Below are 22609 nucleotides of genomic sequence, written 5' to 3' on the forward strand. Positions count from 1 at the left end.
TGCAGAAAAAGCTGTCCAACGGTAGGAGAATTGTGCTGGCGGTTTTCCAAAAAGCGCTCAAAACAAATCGAAACAGCAGCACATTGTGCCCTAGAACAATTCCTCATGCAAATGTCACAGTGGTGGAGGCCATTTTGAACCAGGCTGTTTAAAATGCATTGAATCAGCAAGGATAGAATCAATCTGCCCGCGGTGCAGTAAAACATGGGATTACTGTCTGACCTTCTCCTGCTATTACCACAGACGGGTCCTTAATAATGGGAGTGCAAACACATACAAGACAAACGTATGTCACATATTTTACAGGGAGGGTCCATCTCAGGTGGGAGCTTCATTCTGCAGATGGTCATCGAAGATTGTGAGTCAGGCCTTCGTTCGAATTCAACAGATAGAGGCCATGTTTATGTGTTGCCAGAGTGGAATAAAAGGCTTATTGAGTGGCAGAGAATTGTACAGCTGTTGTTATGAATCACAATCCTAGGGTCCCCAGATAGCTGAGGATTAGCTGATTTCTTCAGATATTCCGCCCTGTAACTCTTCTGACAAGGAGCGTGATAAATGGTGGGGGATAATCACACTTGGTTAGCCAACAGATCCGCTCAGTGTGTTAAGAAGTGGGGGGCAGCATCAAAGCCTGGCCTCTTGCAGCTGTGAGCTCCCCACTGCCCAAAGTGGAGAGAGCTTGAGAAGGAAGCTGTTTTAGGTCAGCTGCACAGCTTGGCTGTTGGCGCGTGAGCATGTGTGTGTGTGTGTGTGTGTGTGTGTGTGTCATTCTGAGTGTGGGCGCGTGCATGAGAGACGTGCATAAGCATTCAAATCTGCGAGTGTGTGTGCGCGTCTTTGTGCATGTGAATGCATGCAATGTCACCACACAGATGCTTTACCCCCTGGGTAGTGGAGCTCGCCGAATATATAGAGCAGCACTTCAAAGACTCGCCCTTCATTTCCAAACCAGTAACTTTTCCCTGAGTAATGTCGGACTAATTAAAACCAGTTCGCCAGAGAAAACTCCCCAGACTCAACACTCCAAACCAAATTCAACCATAAAGTGTCTTCTAACGCCATGGCTGGTTAAACACAAGTCATAAATTAGATCCACTGAATGATAATAATATATGGAGGCTGAATAGAGGGAACGCACTGGTTAAGGGGAAAAACAATCCTTTCCTTTGAAAGAAGGATTATTAGGCTAGTCCTGAAATAAATATTTACTGAGCTACTTTGCACTTGAAGGAAAATTCCAAAATTATCTCAGTCTAAGTTTTGACAATCGTTTGTTTGGGTTAAAAAAAAAATACTTAGAAAACTAACAATCACACACACACACACACACACACACACACATTCGCGGTAATGATGATGAGATCTGAGAATGTGACAACATTGCAAGTCAGAGGTCAGTCTAACTTCCTAATTTCCCCACTGTTACATACTCTTCCAGTAATTCCTTGAGGTAAATAACCAATTATTGCCAATATGTGTCATTAAAATTATAATTATATCAGTATTTTCGACTCATGGAATAATATGTGCAATACCGATGCCTTTCTACACACAGAATTGCTCTGTGCAATATTGTTATTCTCCACATTCAAGGAATCTGTGCAGCATCTAATTATCTGTGTAGAAAAATCTCTAAACGTTTTATTTTTTTCTATTTTATCTGTTTTGCTGCTGAACCACTGCAAATTTTCCTGTTCTTGAAAAAGTAAAGGCTTATCCTATCTTATCTTATTTTATTTTTACCTGCAAATAAAGTGGTTTAGAAGATGTGGTGAAAAAGTGACTCATTTACAAACTGTCAGATTATCTTTACTTGTGAGGTTTTCATGTTGCAATGATGTCGTGTTCTCAAATCTCAACATTACTTTGGTGAGAATATAAAGTTATCAGAACCAATAGAAATTAAAATAGGACCCCAGGTTTAAAGACAGGTTCTGCAGATACTTATGAAACTTCATTTTTAGTTTTAAAACAATGTGCTTCCTTTTCATTATAATGTGATAAGGTTCGACCTCTTGGCCAACGGCGGTGCTTCTTTGACGCTGAGTTACGAACGCGCCCCGTTCCCCACGTTGCACCGCACAGTGTGGCTGCCCTGGAACGTCTACCACGTGATGGACACAGTGGTGATGAAGCGGGAAGAGAACGACATCCCCAGCTGCTACCTGACTGGTCTGGTCAGGCCCAACCCCCTCATCCTGGCCACGCCCCTCTCCACCCTGTACAAGACGTCCCCAGAGGACAGTCCCATCATCCCCGAGACCCAGGTGAGACGTCACAGAGGTGACTGGGAGGCATCACATTACAGGGCTTTATGGTCAATTCCAAATTTCAGTTCGTATCTGATTGTTTTGAATGACTTCAATAATTTGACTCATGTTTGATCCGGACATTACAGGCAGCATTGTTGAAATTACACATGCACGGAGAAAACGATAATGCTGTTATCTTCCTTTTACCATGGCTTTTCTTGCCTATTTTAAACAGAGTCAGATTTGCCTTTCAGTTTGCCTTTGGGCTGTGATTGAATTGAGGCATCTCCCCAAATACTAAGCCGTAAATTATCTCACAGCAACACTGATAAATTCTGAGGGCACATTGCGTGGAGGTTACGTGCCTCAGGATTTGGTTTGTATCCATTTGGCCCAAATCAGAGTTGAAAATCCCTAAATGCAAAATGTGACTCTGCAGCTTTTGCCATTTAAACTCGTTAGAACAAAATTTATGTGTTGCATTTGAGGGAAGAAATCCAAATTGCTTGGACATGCTTCAGCATAAGCGTCGTGGCAGTCTGTGGCGCAACACGGTCAAGAGCTGAGAGCCCTGAAAAAGAAGGGAAAGAGTTGTCAATTATCAGAGTTGCGGTGTTCAAGTATTTTTTTTTTCTTTTTTTCTCACACACTCTAATAATGAAGAATTAATTTAGTGCCTGTGGAGTTAGCTCAATTTGCATATAGAACATTGTAGTCAGTGGTGTGACATAAGTAAGAGCTTTTTTAATGTTTTGGCTGCTAATTTATAATATTTGACTGCACTGCAGAGTAACAGGATTAGCCTAAACTTTCTTATACAGAGCAATAAAATTTGTTGGGATCTGTATGATAATATGGAACGCCACTGTAGGAATTGCAATATATGAATAAATTATTTCATTTTATTTTTTTTAACCACATAAATGCTACGTATATGCTGCACTTCGGGCCATTCTCTACGTTAAATACACACTCCAGTCGCTCCAATTAACTGTGTTACTTAAGTCGATACTTCACACTGTGGTTTTGGCACCAGTCTGACTGCTAATTAAAATCATAGGTCCTTCATGAGCAAGTGGCCATACCAGGCAGCGACCTCAACCTGGTCTACCTGAGCTCCAGGGCAGCTGGCTACAAGCCCATCCTCAAGGTGCTCCTGACCCAGGACCGTCTGCCCTTTGGCCTGATGAAGGTGCACCTGATGGTGGCCGTCATGGGCCGTCAGTTCCAGAAGTCTTTCCCCGCCTTCCCCGACCTCTCCTACACTTTCATCTGGGATAAAACAGACGCCTACAATCAGAAGGTCTTTGGCCTGGCAGAGGCTGTGGGTGAGTTCCCGCTGTGAAGCTGCCTACTGAAGATGTTGTGTAAGCACAGGTACACTGTCGGATACTCGCGCTACCTTCAGGCAGTGAACCTTGGTTGAACTTTAAAAGATTGATTTTACTTTTTTTTTTAAATTGAGGATTATTTAGCTGGGGACTGCTTTTGTTACCATGTGCAATAAAGATTTAGCAGGTGGTGTGAAATCCAGAAATCCCCCAGTGCTGCATTTTTGAAGGCCATTGCTCTTTTGCTGACTTCTTTGTTTTGCACGTATGATATTTCAGCAGCTGTGCACTAACTAAAATACTGCCTATGAAGCGGCAGAGTGAAAAAAAGAAAATCAGCAAGGAGTCAATAGTCACATTATCTATTGAAAAATTAAACGAGAAAATCTTTTGAGCAGATAATTTCTTCATAGAATCTTTTAATTTTGAATCCTTTATTCCCCCAGCAGTATATTTTGCTTCTGTCAAAATTGCCATCACTGTAGGCTAATATTATAATAATAAAATCCTCACCTATGTGGAAACAGCACAGCCTGGATGGAAGTAGTTCTAGTTCTTTGATTAGTTATTTTGCCCAAAAAAACAATAAAACGCCTGATTAACGTTTTCCAAGTGCCCACATATTAGTGTTGGAAAGAAGTGGGGACTCTACATATGATATATTATTTTACTGCTTACATTTTCATTTTGGTTTCCAGTCTTGTCTCCTGTTTGCTCTGTGTCAACACGACCTGCAGTTCAGCTGAAAAGTTAGTTTTTACCAGACTGTATATATCACAATTTTGAGCTTAGATTTATTTATTTTTTTAAAGTTTTTGGACCTACTCGTGTGTCACAGATGAGCAGTTCAATGACTGTAGCAAAGTTCAATATCTGACTATTCTGTGACGAGGATAAAGAGTGTATTTTCTATTTTTTCAAGTTTTGTGTTTCAAAGGGTTTACATGAGAAATAAAACACTATTGTAAACATTGCGCTGCGTTTATAACGTACTTATGCCCATATTGTCGAATTGTTAAGATTTCAAAAGGGATTTCGTTAAGAAGGATGAATATTAAACCTCTCTGGCTTACATGCTACAGACAAAAACCTTGACAAACAATAGGATTCATGGCTGTAATCATATCACAGCATTTATGATATTTACTAAAATGTGCTCCTTTATCGCTTAAATAATTCATGACACTTTACAAGCTATTTCGCATTGTGCTTTATTTGCATTTACACAAGATAAAACAGACAAATGAGACAAGCGCACATAAAATCCAAACAGTGCAGGTGAGACACAGAAACCCCATGGGTCTTCTAAAAATCATCCCAGCTGGAGAAAATTACATAGTCAAAGAGACAGCAGAACCAGCAGATACAGAAAACAGCCACAACGAGTTCTGAATGTCTTATAAGCTACAAGCCTCATTGCTGCTGTAAGTGTCAAGTACGGAGGTTGTAACCTTGCTCACCATAGGCATCTGCTGTCATTACTTTCAGTGTCAGTGGGATATGAATACGAGTCCTGTCTTGATGTGGTGCTCTGGGAGAAGAGGACGGCGGTGTTACAAGGCTATGAACTGGATGCTTCCAACATGGGAGGATGGATGTTAGACAAACACCACATTTTGGACATTCAGAACGGTAAGAAAGGCTCATAAATGCAGTGCATGTGTGCGGCTGTGGGCCGGAGATAGGTGGCCTCTTCGGGTTACAGGCAGGTGGTCTTTACCCTGAATCACCGCAGTAAATACTTGAATCAAAATGAAATATGGTTCGTCATCCCATCTGCAGATAATAGAGGAGAGTTTTGAAGGGCCGATCATTCACAGTAATGACTGAATAAATCAGTGAGGAAGTCACCAGGGTGCAGGGCTCGCTACAGTTCCACACCACTCAGCTATTTTAGGAAGAAGTCGGCCTTTTGCTCCTCACGAAGGCTCACGCTTTTGATGAACAGGCGTCATGTTTAATTCTCGCATTAATTCAATAAACTAAATTAATTCCTTGCTCTGTCATCAATCAGATTCTCTTTAATCGGCAAGTACAATAAATGGACGTGAGTTAGTCTTTGTCGTGCCGGTGCACAGACATGAGAGAGTGAAACATACATAATGAAACTATCAAATATACATACAGCAAAGTCAGTGCCGGGCTGCAGGACTGCGAGGTCACACTCTATAATCTGGAGGATTCAGCCAGCACACTATTAAAGGGTTTCACTGTGTTACTATTGTGGAGGCAGTAATATGACTGCAATTATAAGAAGTACGCCTCAGGGCTTCAGGGTAGTGCGCACTGTCAGTCTGCCAGACCGCTGTTTTGACATTAAACCCACGCCGGCTCACAATCGTTGTTCCAGATGTCCGACACAATTTGTGTCCCTTTCATCTCAAAATAGTGGAGGGTCAGTCCTTAGTCCCAGACTGACAGATTAGAGTTCGTGACTACATCATTTGTTTTGTTTTTTTTTTCTCTCTGAATAGGTTTTGTATTATCAGTCTCGTTTGTTCCTTGTATTTTTATTATAGTTTAGGGAGTATTTAATGTCGGTCTTCGCTTTTAGTTTTAAGCTGCATAATCACTTTATCCCTTTCAAGTCGTGGATAAATCATAGATGACTCACTTTCAAAGAGCATAGAGAAATTAATATTGAATCCCTTCTGTTTCATTGGCAACCAGCACAATATTTTAGAGTGCACCAACAACAAATGCATCTCAGAAACTCGTAATTATACCTGTGGTAATAGTTTGCCTGCTTTTTGCCCGGTTCTCTCAGTCAAAGATTCTCGGGGCACCCTGGTTGGGTGATGATTGATTTTCTTTTTCTCTACAGTTTTATGTTTGAAGACATGCGATTTCAGATGCAGTCAGGTATCTGTGCAAGGTGTAGGTCAGTTTAAAAATGTTTTTAGAGGTCGGTGCGGTGGGAAAAAAAAGGATCCACCAAAATTTATCAATCTGAGATAAATGACCTTTTCAACGTAGAGACTACACAAGAAAGTGTGTTTTTCTCATTAATATTATTTCCTTTTTTGTGACACAGTAATTCTGAGATGAGCAACGTCTTAATGTGGGTGGGTTGGGGGTGATTTTAGTGTTGACAACCCCTGCAAAACGTCATCTAGAGTGTACCGTGTGTAGTGTGCCTTTGTGGTTTCTTCCACTCTACAGAGATGTGTTGTACACCTACGCTCACTCAGAGGTCACACTATTCACCTAACAGGTAGAAGCATCCCGCTTTTCTGATTCACTCCCCTTTGCAGTGCTCCGTGTGAACTGAAATAAAATCAATTCTTCCAAAAGCAGCAAAAAATATCCCAATGCAGCTTTATTTGAGCTTTTATCAGGCAACAGGTTGGCCTTCGGCAGAAATCAACACTTTAATGTACATTACTGTGAAGTTGCTTCACATTGAAAGCAGGTGCCAGTCATGACTATCGCCGATGCTTTTAGATTCTGTGTCGCTGATGAATGAATCACTTTAAAATGTTATTTTATTTATTGTCTTTCAAGTGCAACGCCTGACACTCAGCTCTGTAAAGGTTTGGTTTCTAAATGGCAAAAGCTCTCATTTGAAAATGGTATGTATTTATCAATATGAATAAATAGTAGCTTAAAGGCAACCCCAGCAGGTCTAGTGAGGTTGAAGAGGTTAATGGAATGCACTGATTTAACAGCACACCATTAAAGAATTTGTGTGGCTCATTGAGCATTAAAAAAAAAAAAAAAACAGACGGCTGCTTTTATATTCCTGGTGTTGATGCTGCGCTCGAATAGCTACTCGTGTTTCTTAAATTTCCACCTGCCTTGTAAGCACGGAGGAGACAACGGAAAGCAGCACGAGCTGACCAGTCACATTTCTTGAGGTCTATATGTGGTATCTCCACAGCCCTCGTGTGTAGTTACATTTATGAGGAGGTTCACATGAGCCCTGGAGGCTCCTTACGAAGCCTCTGCAGCCGCCTGACACAAACGTATAAATCTGTTTCTTTTTTGTGTCTTTTTGGCCCAGTCCATCAAAGTTTAAGTAAACCACTGAGATTATTTTTGTTACCAGATATTTTGGCTACCAGAGGAGGTCGCTTTGTAAGGAGGCATGTTTGTGTAGCTAGAACTCTGTTCTGCCTACTTCTTGAATATAGTCTTTTATAGCATCTTACATGCACACCCACAATTGGCAGGGGCAACATTATTCATCCCACAATACTCAGTGGGTTTGCACAGTAATATCATCCATGTATTCTACATTTATACCAGGCCTCTCACATCCCCGAGATTGCAAAAACTGTCGGGTACGGTTGTTGAAAACATGTCAGAAAAGCAGTTTCTTTACTTTGTTCTGTCCTTGATGCTACTTTGTCCTGCTTCTTTGTTGAACATTAAAAGAACAGACACCGGAGCCCATTTCCGAACCCAATCTGTCAAGCCATCCAGAACCTGAAGTTTGTGAAGTGTGCAAAAGAACACTGAAATATGCCTCTAGCTTGACTGCTGCTGGTGTGTCGCGTTTCATCCCACCTGTCTCAAAGTATAGCGCTCCCATCTCCAAAGCCCTCGCAGTGGCAGCATCACAGTTGGAGTTGTAGTCGTTTGCGAGATGCATTTTGTGATCAACAGATAGGTGCAGCATGTGTGATATGCTAATGTATGCTGCATCCTTTGGCCTGTTAGATTGAGGTGCACTGTGTGTGTGTCTGGATTTAACAGAAAATCATGTTGCCGCCGTGCATGAAGAAATCACGTGAATGCTTGTTGTTGTACATGGAAACAGTGATGACAGAAATAACACCCCAACCAGATGGTGTGGAGTTTTTTTTCTTATGCAGTAAATGCTGCAGCCTCCCCAAGGCTTTTTCACACGTCCTGTTACAACAGCGCACTAAAAATAAATTGCAAAGTCCGACTAAATTTAAAAAGATTCAAAAAAAAAAATAGTCGAGCAAAACTTGTGTTGTTCAGTCTCATTTGCCGCCGTCTGACACGAGCTTAATCAATTTGCCAAAAGGGTTTCATATTGCAATCCTATTAGCTCATCCCAAAGACAGCGAGCTCGGTAAGACTGTGAAATGTTTTTTTGTTAGCGACTCGGGCATGCTACTGTATGCGGAGTTCACATCAAAGTACCATAACCCTATCTGTAATCTGATCTGTTCTTGCCCTCACACATTAATTTTTATTACAGTGGCTGTGAGGAGGCATCTAGTTTTATTCCCCCGCATTTTCTCAATCCAAACTGAATTATTCAATCTTGCATTCAGCCACTTTTTGACATTTGAGATTTATGGCCCACGTGGGTTTTTGGGCAAGGAATGCAGTTCGATATCCTCGGTCGGCATGAAGATGAATCCAAATATCACTGTTTGCCTTCATTGCTGCGCCTGTATTGATTCTTTAATGCTGTAAACCTTGACTAATGTCCTCACCCAACATGTTATCAAGCGGCGGTCCTCCGCAGCTGCACAGCGGTTTAGCTCCAAACATTTTGCTATCGCTTTTTGTTGCGACTCCTGCTTCATTTTTGCACCACTTCCAACATCTGAGGACTTTTTTTTCTCTCATCATTTGTGGCAAAAGACCCGAGCAAAAGCCGTCTCCCTCCCTCAGTCTCCACTCCAGAGCCTGTCAAACTAGATAAGGCAAATTGCTGGTGTCTGTGCTTTAGTCATGTCCTCCTGCCCCTCCTTTCTTCGTTACAAGTGGATATGCCTTCCACTCAATCTGCGGCTTGTCCTATCTAGGGTAACATAGCTGATTCTTATTGGACACAGGCAGAGTTCAGGAATCCAGTATCCGTGAGTGTGCTTACTGTACGGCTCGCACGCACGCCGCATTTGAAGCGCTGAGAGATTTCCTGCCCACTTTTAGCCTCAATCAGGATCAGTGGGAGCCTGGGTGGTATCTGGGAGAATGACACAGTGCAAAGGAGAACAAAGAAGGACAGGGTGCAATTAAGACACACTCCCAATCCTCCCCTACCAATCTCTGTACTCTCTGTGTGTCACCAAGGTGACATTGCTCAGGGCGCTCCAGTTTTTTATCAGGTACGGAGACTCGGCCTTGCGTTTGTACCATTAATCATCGCGGAAGCTGTGATGTCGACATTAAAGCATTTTTTTTTTTCCCCCCCACCCCCACTACATGACTCAAATTAGCCTTTTATCAAACAAATGATTACGTTCTGTAATGATTCCAAGGAAGGAATCAATTCAGTTTGGGGCAGTCTAGTGAGGAATTATCATTTCTGTATAGAGGCAGGAGGGAAAGTTTGTGAAGATGACGTTCTGCTCCTTGCTCAAATATGTCTGTAATGGCTCCTCTTTGAGTTTTTCTATTTTCTGCTTTAGTCTTTATGATGGAAAATGGCCTTCATGCTTTCTCCACATCTCATTCGCTATAATTTCTTTTTCATACACATTGTTATGTTGGATTATTTTCAGTATTTCTCCTGTTATTATTTGGGAACTTCCATGTTGCCCTCAGAGTCTAGCTGTGTGTGAGTGTTTAATAAAGTGGTAAATGCTGCGTGACATGCAGTTACATTACATTACGGGGCTGCGTGCTTGTTGAATGGAACAGTGTTGGAGTGATCTTGGAGCAAACGAGACAACAGATTCTCAGACTTTCTAAAAAGCCATTTTTCCCCACTATGCCAAGTTAAACAGTGATTTCTCTCTTTCACCAACTTCTATCCAAATCTGAAACACGCCTCCACACATTCATTTACTGATCGATGAGCAGCCACATCCCCAACGGCTGATCCATTCAGCTGCCGTACTTATACTTTGACTCGAAATCTCCTCTGCAAAATCTGTCGAGGGAGCACTAGTTAGTTTCAAGTCTGTGCCGAAAAACAGAACTTTGCTAACTTGTGTTTCTTTCTCGTCTCTCACAACAGTAGCTGCACCTTATTTTTTTTGAGAAAGTTGTGTTTACGTTTTTAGGAGTCTTCATCCCGACTCGGAGCAGAGTGAAGTAGAAGTTTAAAATATTTATGAATGCATGTTTATGGACTCCAAAGCCATTTTAGTGTGGACACTGTAGGAGTCCCCTTCCTCAGCCTCGGGGCGCTGGATAGTCAGAAGCCAAGTTCCCATCAGTGCAGCTCTCCAGCTGAGACGTCACAAGCTTGATCCTCGCAACAGTCATCAGCAGTAATGTGTCATGACCAAGTGTCCTTGAGGGGAGAAAGCTGAACCTTAATCTGCTCACTCACTCCAAGTTGGCGGCAGACGCTGTGTACGTGGCAAAATCAAAGTGAAAGAGTATAGTGTCGATACTAAGTGTGGAGCGATGGTGGGGGGCGGCTGATGATTGATAAGTGTTTCTAATCTATTCCATTACGCTGTCTAATAGCCTATGCTAGGACTTGTGTGTACAGTAAACTGTGATGGAAGTGTAAATAGACAGGACCACAGTGGCTTGCCAAAATGACCTCAGCATTCATTTTTCTTTTCTTTTTTTTTCGTTCTTTTTTTTTTTTTTTTCGAAGCTGAACAACAGCCAAACTGCTCGACTGCTGTAGTGCTACAACTGATCCATGTCCTACACACTGCATTAAATCCTGGATATTAAAGACGTCTTTGTCTTCCCCGAGAATGTTAAGGAGTTATTACACAAACAGGCATTAAAATTCTAGTCAGATTACATGGCGTATTTGTTATTTGTGGCTATGTTTCTGGGTGCAGCGTCAACCTTTCGGCTCGCTGAGCGTTTTCATCACACTGTATGTTTCATTCAGCGAGCAGATGCATGGATCACAGTTCAATTAAAGTCCCAAGGTCGCGCGTTTGATGGCGTCACACATAAAGCCTTCCCACGAACCTATTTGTCTTTGTTAGAGGCTCATGTATAATGCTCTCGGATACAAAAGACGGATTGGTCAGATCGTCCTGTCTCGCCAGACCGTGCCTTCATTTGAATTCGCCCTTCAATCAATTAAATCAATGAAAGGAACTAATCAGAGAAGGGACAAGCAGCACGGCAGCACGCTTGGTTTCACATACATCCAGGGTTACGATGGCTTATGGTACGACGCTGTGGGAGAATGACATTATGTGGCCATTCACTGGTGTCATAGATCCACTAATTAGGACAGAGGCAGTGTGAATTCACACAAGTTGCTGGATGTGAATAATTAAGTGCTTCCAGCATGCACTTCTTCCCTTTGATGTGTTTTCCCCCCTTTGAAGAGAGTCCCACTATATCAGCACCCCCTAAAAAGCCATTTATATCTGCTTCTTGTTAAAATATTAATCTGTAGTGACTCACCAAATTTGGGGAGTGCTCAGAGAAATGTATGCACCGTTTTAGGGGGAGGTACACGCCACTGTATTTATGTTTACCACCTCTCTGAGACTTGGGGAAAACAGGCTCCCTGTCAAGTTAAAAGAACATTATTTTACTTAAAATATACTTGTAGAGGGTTTCCAGGAACCCACTGAAGCAGCTGTAAAGCATTGCATAGCGCTGAAGCATCGGTGTAAATCAGTTAAATTGATGGTCAGCTCGTTGCCTCTGCGCTGCCTACGCTCCCTCATCTATTTAAATCACATCATTGTTTTTGCTGAGGAAAACATAAACCAAACTCATTTAAACAATAATTTCTCACTTTTTATGACAAACGTATTAACCTCAAAAGACCTTTCACGCCCGTGAAATACAACTGACTGGCTAATGGACGATTTTGGAGAACGTGTTCATTTAGTCTCTTGGAAGCAGATAGACGGTGATGCACTCGTTGTGAAATACACACTGATGTCTGTGTGTGAAACCTGGAGTCATCAGGTGGTTAGTCCAATGAAAATACCGGAGAAAAAAATAACAGTGGCATCTCTCTGTGAAATACTTTAACATTTTTTCTTAGTAGCTTTATGCCAGTGTTTATGCTCAGATAATTGCCTCTTAGCCGCAGTTTTCCACTTAACAGCAAGACGTACGAGCGGTATCAATTTTCTCATCTAACTATCTGCAAGAAAACAAATAGACACATTATTCAAAATGTCGAAACCCATCCGTTAATATGTTATGTATTACACTTCTAACCGAAAGCATGCATTTCCATTTCAACTGTTTTATGCTTCCACTTTATCCGGATCTGTCCTAGATGTCTGTCGATGCTTCCCCCTTACATGCATCTCAAGAGAATTTTTGGTTTAAAAAAAGAATAAATAATGAGCGCCGTTATCTGCTACCGGTGACAAACAGCAATCGCGCTATCGCACCTGCAAATAACTGCTGTTTTGTTTCTCAGGTATTCTTTACAAGGGGAGCGGGGAGAACCAGTTCATCTCCCTGCAGCCCCCTGTGATTTCCACCGTCATGGGGAATGGACGGCGCCGAAGCATCTCGTGTCCCAGCTGTAACGGCCAGGCCCAGGGCAACAAGCTGCTGGCCCCGGTGGCTCTGGCGTGGGGCATCGACGGGAGCCTGTACGTCGGAGATTTCAACTACATCCGCCGCATCTACCCATCTGGCAATGTCACAAGTATCATGGAGCTCAGGTGAGATCGAGGCCGGGTTGTTTGGGTTGGGTGTTTTTTTAATGAAATGTTCCACTTACTTTGACATTTATTATGCAGCTTGTTGTTACCTCTGACCCTTCAACCAACTACATCAATTTTAAGATGTGAGAGTTAACCCTTGTATTTGTATGAAGGAATTACTGCACATAAATTCCAGATGAAAGGACAAAAAGATGCTTTATTTTTGTGTTTGTGTTTAAAAAAAAAATTATTGATGATTTTTAAAAACAACATAAAACATGTGACATAGTATAACAAAACCCAAAAAGTGTGAAGACATGAAAGATCCCATGGATCTCACTTGTCTTTTCTACATTTAGTGCTCAGTTTGAAGAGAGAAATTGAAACGGCGTGGTGGACAGACTGTCAGTCACACACATCTTTCTCCCATCCATAGAAATTTGAAATCTTTTCCCTATCCATCTCCATAATTAGGATAGACATCCTGTCTTCACTGTGTAATTGGGATGATTTACGCCCTCATGCCAAGTTGGCTTCTGTCAGCAATGACTCCGATTCGGCCAGTTGGCTTATTTCAAAGTGGCAGATGTTGATTAAATGTACATTGGGCCACCGTCCTCCACGAGACACATACATGACAAACATATGAAAACTGCCTTAAAAGGATGTAGGTCACCACACCGTTGGCAGGTATTTGTACACCAAGTGGTTTGTAAATTAATATTAGGATTACAAGAGTGGATGCTCAGTGACAATCTAAAAGGGGGAAGTGATTGAAAAGCACTCCCGTCTACCCCCAGAAACCTGCTAATGTACCTGCAAAGGGATCAGCCACTACAGTGCAGCTCCGATGGTGGAAAGTGTGTAACAGTGTGAAATGGAGGCGGTGTGCTGCTGCAAAGGATCGTGCATGCTCAGCAGCCCTTTACCAGATAAATAATAGTTTACGAAATGGTTTATGACTCCAAGCAACTATTTACGCTGTTTACAAGGAGAGGAGCACAAACTACTACATTGAGGACTTGCGTTAGCTTTATTAAATTTAGTCTGACATAAAAAAGCACTCTAAGGAAAATTTCTGTTCACAGTGGATGGCAGTCGCAACACAGATATAAATGAGTGGAGCAGAAGAAGTGCAAGTTTGGCCGCATAATATACCATATCTTCATTGCTCGCAGAAACGAAAGCAGCTCGGTTAGCTCGTCTTGTATTCGATCTTGGTCTCTTTTAAACATTCAAAGACCCAAGTGGCTCAAGTTTTGGGACTCCCTTAACCTATTTTAACTGCTGCTCTTAGTCTGTATTTAGATTCTGGGTTTGGTGGTCAGCGCAGCAAGTCGCAGAATCAATATTTCAATCTGAGTGCACAAATTAAGGAAAGCAGTGGTGACGTGGGGTGGGGCATTATGAACACAGGAGTACACGCTTTCCTCTCTGTGGGCTGCAGCTCTAATCCACTTTCTGCCAAACGGACTGTCTTTGCCTGTGACTTTCTCTAGCGGCTCTGTTGATTCTTCAAGGGGGGCTACTTTGACTTTCTGCCTGTTTGTTTTTCTTCACTAGACTCTGTGTGGAAAATAAGGCTTCTTTTTTTTTTTTTAGCCCTTGCTTTAATGACTCCATGGTTTGAATAAGAAATAACAAAAATGATTAAAGGCTTTTGGGGAAGAAGAAAAAAAAATCACGTCAAGCCTACATGAGAAAAAAATATATAATTGGACACGCAGTAATGTTGAAGATTAAAAAAAGTTTAAAAAAAAGAAAGTGAAAGTAGCTCTTCAATCTGTAACAATTTCATTATCTTTATTCTTTCTCCTCTTTTTCTGCTTCCTTCATACTCTTTCGTAGAAATAAAGACTTTAGACACAGGTAGGTATCATGTCTGTGTGTGTGTTTAATTTTTATTCTTTCTCATTTCTAGAGATAACTCTCCCGTTTACAGTCGACCTGCGATCACCATGTGTGACTATAACTCACCAATTATAGCCTCATGACGGGATGTGTAAATACAAAGAAAACGCTCTTAACATAAAAATGTACAATCAACACCTACATCCCGTTATGCAGTCCAATAGCAGGTGCTACAGTAAACAGTCACACTGTGAAGCTTATAATTACATTTCCGGTGATGATGTTTGGCAGATGTTCTCATCCAGAGCAGCTTACAAAACTGCTTTGTATTCACGACTAAGACAACAGCGCCGTAGTAAGCGGAGATGCACATTGGTGGCAATTAGGTTGCCCCAGTGATTAACTTGGCCGTGCCAGAGGTGCTCCAGAGAGTAAACCGGAGTAAGTTTATTAAGCTGGCAGTCCAAACAAAGCCTCTGGTGTGATGACAGGCTTATTCATCTGCTGATATTCCATTCTAGGTGCGATTCACATTTGCTTTATTTGTCATTCGAGACTCTTGGCATTAACATTAACACAAATAACACAACATGGACTTAATGAAATATTAATTTAAAAAGGGACAAGACTTGGCCGGTGAAAACAAATAAAAAAAATAAAAAGGCTAATGTGAGCTACTGCAGGAAGCCAGTGAAGGGAGCGTAGAGGCAGACTGGCGTGTGAATGCCTGATATCAAGATGGCTGCTGAATTCTGGATCTGTCAGAGGTTTGTGATTGCCTGCACAGTAATGCCAGCTACCGGGATGCTGTGATTGCCTAATGAGGAGGTAACTAGCACCTGTGCTCGCACCTGGGACAGGTACGCTCAGATTCTTGAGACGCAGTGGGAAATGCATGACGCATGAAAAGGTCTGATCCAGTTCTCAGGTGGTCGTAGTTTAGTGTTTGTTGATCAAAGAGCTGTCAGTAGGCCATTTTTGCAACCACAGTTTGTAGTGTTCCTTGTATTTAAATGTAAAAATCGATATCAAGATCACATGATAATTTAAAAGAAATGTTTAAAAAGTTACACACATCTGTCTTAATGTCAGAAGCTTCACGGTGGTAGTAAGTATCGGAGGACAGTTTCATTGGACTGTATAACACCACACAGGTGTCTCATTTATTATGTCCACCCCCTGCAGGTTGACTGTAAAAGAAAGGGTTACTAATGCTAGACTCACTGAATTCTTTATAGGAACTTGATAGCAGCCACCCATTTTGGGCATTTACTTTGACTCATAATAGCTGTCAAGTTTTATGACTCCATCTTTATCATTTTACAAAGATGTTTCATTGCCACATTTATTTTGCCGTCACATTATCCACTTCCAAAGCCAACCACTATTGAGTGAGGTACCATTAAGCTGGAGCACAAGCAGCGAAGCCATGTTTACGACTGCACTGTAAAACAAGCAATTTTTCATGTTAAGTGCCTCTGTTTTGAGCTCTTTAATGATGCTTAAGCACCTGCTATGTATCAACTCTGCCTTAATTCAGGAGTTCTTAAATATCTGGTTTATTGAAACGCGAGTGGCACATGAGATCATAATTTAATTGGCTTTTTAAAAAAATATATAAATATCAGTCACTCATGTGCAGTGGGATCTTTTGATTCACAACCCTTGCCATGTTCTCTCTGTGATCCATACGGAGTTATATTCATTATGTGACAGTTACAGGAATGCAAATAAGCAGAATCAGGTGCCATTAGTTGTTGCACTTTGTTAACACAAGCCAGTCATTTCTGTAATTTCCAAAAGCTTCTCCCCACAGGGGAGCGATAACAAATGAAATGATCAGGCGCACGAATTGTCATTTGTGCTTTGTAAGCTGGAACCCCGCTGCAGTGGTATCCTGTTAGATTTTGTTTGGCTTCCGTCTTTTCAACCTTTTCTGTTTTCCAACGTTTTCATCCGTAGAAACTTGGCCCTCTTTGCCTGCTATGGAAATTCTTCAGTTGCTCTAAAATAGACGTTGTTTTCTTTTTCAGTTCATTATCCGCTTACTTGACAAGGTTTCTGCTAATTTTAAGTTGATAATCAGGTTTTTATTTCAAGCCGCAACTGGGCAGAAAATACAAGTTACACCTAATTACCAATTGATGGTGTGTGTTTTAGAAAGTAATGTTCTTAGCAGCAGCTTAAATACTAAGAAGATAACCTGAGCCTCAATGTTCGTATTAACTGTCACTTTGGATGCAATTTACAAACTGCATGAGTCTGAAGTGGGTTCTCTTCTTTACTTTTGAAGGAATGTATGATAGGATGTAAGGCTTGCTACTATTTTTATTTCTTTTTTTTAAAAAGACCTTTTTTTCTTTCTTTTCTCAGAAGTGTCTCCTTTCTAGACAACTTTAAAAACCTAATCCATACTGACGGCAATGTTACCTCTCTGGAGAAACATAATGGAATCTATTCGATCGACATAATGGAATAGTCTTAATGTTTTTTTTTTTTGTTGTTGTTTTGTTTTCGGATGGAAAATCAGGCTAAATTCCATCAGTTGGGTTTTACAGACAGTTCCTGGTATTTCAGAGACAGACGCATTAGATCGCATTTTAGGGGTAAAGTAGCACCATTAAAAGACACTCTGGCTGCACTGTAAAAAAGAGGGCTTTTAAAGAAAAAACACTGTCTGCAATTACAACTGAGTTATCGTCTCAAACGCAGTAACAACCCGGCGCACCGGTATTACCTGGCGACTGATCCGGTGACTGGCCAGCTGTATGTGTCGGACACAAACTCCCGGAGGATCTACCGACCAAAAACTCTGACGGGGACCAAGGATCTGCAGTCGAACGCGGAGGTGGTAGCAGGAACCGGTGAACACTGTCTGCCCTTTGATGAGAACCACTGTGGCGACGGAGGCAAAGCTCCAGAGGCCTCTCTAACTGGACCCAAAGGTATCGTTTAAAACTAATGAAGATGTTGTAGTCAAATGGAGGGGCGGACCACACTGATGGGTTTTTCATTCAGGAGTGGCAACTGCTGGATGTAAATTTATGTGCGCTTTGGGCTCTGCGCCAACTACTCACCTGCTGATATTAATGAGAGAATTTTGGTCGCGGTTCATGTGTTGAAAGTAAAAGTAAGCTGGACTTTCAACTAAGTAAAGACTGTTGGTTTGTAAGTTAAAGCTGCTGCCTCCAATCAGAAAGGTGTTGTTTTAACCTCCAGAAATACAACAGATTTCGGATAGTTCTACAAAAATCTTTAAAAAAAAAAAAAAAAAAAAGTATTAATTCTTAATGATTTTTCCCCAACAGCTCTTGTGAAAGTAAGTAAAGTCTTCAGGCTTTTAAAGCTTAAACTAACAGCTACTCAGAAGTCGGTACCTGCTGTGCACAAGCTGTTGTCCACATTCAAACAGCACATGGTCATTTGTGGCGTGATTGCTCACTTTTCCATGAATTCTTTTGGAAGAAAAGGCTAGGATGAATTGTTTTGCACTAGTTGTTGCCCACTTTGAATGCCAACTGCAATAGCTCAGCTTCAGCTGGGTGATAAAGGCTTGAGTGAAGGCAATCTGAGGGAGCGACTCTAATGATGGAGTGGGTGGAAGCCGAGACCAGAGAAGAAACAGCAGATGGCTCCTTTTTTTTCTCCCCTCAGACATTTGCTGAACTCTGCTCAAATGTGACACTTTTCATCTGTCTGAGAATCTCAGACTGTCAAATAGCCAGCTCCCAAGGATTCACCGTGGCTCCCTCGGCTCGTCAATGTTTTAGCAGAAAGCAGTTTTGTGCAGAATCTAGCCACAGGTCAAACCAAACCACTCACCTTCCGTAGAAGCTTTTTAAGACTTCAATGAAAGAGAAATCATACTCGGCAGGTAAAAGCGAAGTTATAACATATTCAGAACATTTTAATTCCTCCAAGAAGCAAAGAACAATTATCCACGGATCAGCAGCTCTTAGTTTTTGAAGTTTAACCCCAAATCACGGCGTGTTAAAAAGCCTGGAGAATAAAAAGCAGTCTCCTTGCATTATGTAGGTATGACTGAATTCCCATACGGGCCGGCGTCTATTAGGCAGAACGGTGACACTTAGAGTTATGTGCAGGCTGGCATGGCCTGTTAATGTATTTTCCCAGTTTGGGACAAATGGTTATTGCAACTCCTCACTGGCTCGGCTGCAACTTACAACTCTGAGCTGACACTCAATCACGGAGACAATTTAGTCCACAGTTGTCACCAAGGCAACTGCCTGTCTTTCACCTCTTTCATCCAAAACTGTCCAACTCTGTCATTTTCATTCCCTTGCTTATTTATTTCCCAAACGGTGTGCTGATTGTTGATGATTGCCGATGTCAAAAAAGCTCCTGAAAGCACCACTCATTGACGCTCCCACCTACCGAGGTCCTTTTTAGACAGAAGGGGTACAAGACAAGGCAAGTGCATATATACCGTATGAATACAGCCTTTCCCACTTCTGCCTGAGAAATTATTTAATACCAGAAAAGCAGCCTGTGAATTATTGATGGCTGTGCTTTTTGCAGTGACCTGAATAATGGGAAGGCAAGCTTGACACATGTATCCATCATGTTCCGTCCACTGAGTCATGCAAGCAGAGATGCAGCACAGCTACCATGTTTTCCTGTTATCACAAGCTTTTTACTTTAACCTCTTTTCTCCATTTTTTCCCACCCGCCGCCCCCTCCAATCTCACCTGGTTTCAACAGGCATAGCCGTGGACAAGAATGGGCTGATTTATTTTGTTGATGGCACCACAATCAGAAAGGTGGACCAGAACGGCATCATCTCCACTTTCCTCGGCTCCAATGACCTGACATCGGCGCGCCCCCTGACCTGTGACAACAGCATGGACATCAATCAGGTGACTTAAGACGCTCGGAGTGCCAGACGGTTGTTAGCTCAGCCGGTGTGGCCTCGCAGAGTGTGTCACAGTGCCACCTTGTGCCCCCACCCCTCTAACCCGCCTTCATTTCGGTCACTCATCATTGTCATGCAGTGCTGTGTAACTGCATATCATACGCACGCTGGTGAATAAAGCATAGCAAATGGTTTTCAAGCGAGTGCGACACATGTGGGGGGAGTTTTTTATTTATTTATTTATTTTTTAATTTCACCTCACCATGTATATTATTATTAAGAATCCCCAAACTGGTAGGTGAAGGAGCTTTTTTTTTTTTTTTTTTTGCGCGCTGCTCGCTCTGCCTGGAACCGTCCACAATTTAATTTGAAATTGCAAAAACTGGTCTCTTCCTGAGAATTTAAATGATTGCTGCAAAAACTGCACACTCCCTTCTTGCTGCTGATATTTGGTAGTATATTAGAATATGGATGGTTTAGTGTAATTCATGTATTATTTGACAGCATTACTTATTTATGTTGATGGGTCTGGATTGCCTGTTTTTGTGTCTCATTTTTCACTGATGTGACCGTTGAAATTATTCTTATTGACAATGGTATTCACGGTTTGATAATCCAGTTTTTGTTTATTTCTGATCTTCTGAGTGTCGTCCTCTTGAGGTTTTTAGTCGGTAACGTTGTTATTGCTGCCCGTCTTTGCACGGACAAGAATTTGTTTGTCCTGATGAAAATGTCCTGGTTAAATAAATGTTAAATAGGCATTTAAAAGATCTTAGTGAAAGAAACTGTGCCATGAGAGGAATAATCCTGAATTCCTACAACACTAATCTGCTTGGAGAAGAGACACTGAGATAGAGAAAATGCTTTTTTTTTTTTTCTTTCTTTCTTTTTTCTTTTGCTCTCAACCCAACAAGAGCAGAGCATTTTCTCTGAAAGTACAGGAGGAAATATGTGCTAGGGAAAAGGATGTGATTTTGCAGAAAGTAGGGACATGAAGTGTTTATTGAAGAGATGAGTTTTCAGGTCACGGCAGATGATATGGAGGGAAGAATAATTACTCAGTTTGGGGGGCTTGTTTTGATGTGGCTGGAGCTGAATTACTGTTTAGTGTTCCACTAGAAATTCTCAGGAATGAGGACACTTACACCATCCATGATAATGAAGCAGCTCTCGGTAGAGGGATCACCGCGCAGAAAGCCGCTTCCTCGGCAGTACCTGACGGTGGCCGGCTTTGTCCAACGAAATTTAGTTTCTGCCTGTGAAGGAGGCGACATAAAAGCATCGCCCTGTCCTTATCCAAAAGGTTGAGAAATTACAATACCAATAACACTTCTTCCAAAGCAGAAGTGCCGCTTTCTTTGCTTAAACATTTATATCCCTCTTCATTTAACTCCTTTGGACTTTTCAAGATCTGACTTGAGATGAATAATAAAGAAAAATAAAACCACCAAAATAGTCTTTTATCAGGGAAAAATACCTGCGTTCACACCACGTTCTCTCCCCTCGCTCCTGCAGGAAGCGAATTCTAAAGTGGTCTCGCTGCTGAAAATAAAATTGCCGCAAGATCAGCTTCTCCCACCTCGTGCGTGAATTCACCAAAGTCTTTCTGTTGTTGTTTTTAACTAACCAATTTACATTTTAATTAGATTTCTAATGTTTTAATGCAGATCAGCTTACAAAAAGAAAGAGTACAAGTCTACAAACAAAACACTTCAAAAGTAGATAGGAAGGACCACAACAGTCAAAACCAAATGACCCCGACAGCAGATATCACAAATTGCGTCCTGTTGAGAGGTTAGATAATATTATAAAAGCATAAACAGAAATAAGAGCGAGGGGAGAAAATGAAAGGCTGTTGTTGGCAACATAAGTACATTTAAATGCAAAAAAGAAGAGAAAGTAATCAGTGTTGTGTATGTGTGTGGGTGGCGAACATGAAGGGGGTGAACATAAGAGAACATGAAGACAAAGGATTAAGCTTGTCACTTTTTGCTAATTAACCAAGTCATTTGGTAGCAGCCAATAAAGACATGGTTTTGGCGAGACTGTGTGATCCTCAGGCATCCAAGCTAGAGAACCGGCTCAGTGCAGTTTAACTCGTGGCAGCCTTGAAGGCAGCATGTTTTATTATTAATCACCCTGTGGAAAAGCACAATTCAGGAGTGTTTTGACAGTTTTAATGACACGGTTATGTATTCGAAGGCCAGACCAGTCATTTGTGCTGTTACAAATAAGCTTTTTATTCACTGACACATTTCTGACAAGCAGACTGTAATTTTTGGCCAGAGCTATAGCTTTGGATTGTAAAATGTACTTATTAATTTTTCCAAGACATTGTTAATGCCGCTATCCTTTTCGATGTGTTAATATTCGTTTTTTGTTTCGTTCTGATTCATTTCGCTCCGTTTAATTGATCGCCCATTGTAGAGTTTCTATCTCAGAAGGTGTGATTTGCAACGTTATGGTCCCTTTGAAAGCTTTGCTATAATCAACGCTTCGCATAGGATGAAATCTTAAGACTTGTTTAGGCAGGAGAGAGGGTAAATTATCGTGGCAGTCACTGTGGCCAAAATCGTCCCTTAAATTGATGAATCGGCACTTGCAGCAAATTAAAGAAATGTAAGGACTGCAGAGATCAACACAGAACGAAGGCATGAGCTAATCTTACGTCCCATAAGTTCTGATATATACGGGCAGTGTGATCTTCTCCTGGCCCTTTGAAATGATCTATTTAAAGTTTGTGAAACTAAAATAACAGATAGAAAAGACAAGTTAAGGCCACGTGTTGGGATGCAGTACTAGCCTGTCTCCATCACAAACAGTTAT

At 41.5% G+C, this 22609-nt stretch overlaps 1 protein-coding gene across 1 annotated transcript in view; it reads left to right on the top strand.

The window, feature by feature from the left end:
• LOC103375912 (teneurin-3) overlaps positions 1-22609 on the top strand; it is a 124879-nt gene that overhangs the window by 89746 nt on the left and 12524 nt on the right. The window contains exons 16-22 of the mRNA XM_008306213.1: positions 2009-2270; positions 3316-3583; positions 5075-5218; positions 12828-13077; positions 14908-14928; positions 17623-17855; positions 19633-19787. Of these exons, the coding sequence (XP_008304435.1) occupies positions 2009-2270; positions 3316-3583; positions 5075-5218; positions 12828-13077; positions 14908-14928; positions 17623-17855; positions 19633-19787 (1333 nt within the window). The remainder of the gene's footprint in view (positions 1-2008; positions 2271-3315; positions 3584-5074; positions 5219-12827; positions 13078-14907; positions 14929-17622; positions 17856-19632; positions 19788-22609) is intronic.

The sequence above is a fragment of the Stegastes partitus genome, unplaced genomic scaffold (assembly GCF_000690725.1).
Source record: "Stegastes partitus isolate 25-593 unplaced genomic scaffold, Stegastes_partitus-1.0.2 Scaffold3630, whole genome shotgun sequence".
NCBI classification, from domain to species: Eukaryota; Metazoa; Chordata; class Actinopteri; family Pomacentridae; genus Stegastes; species Stegastes partitus.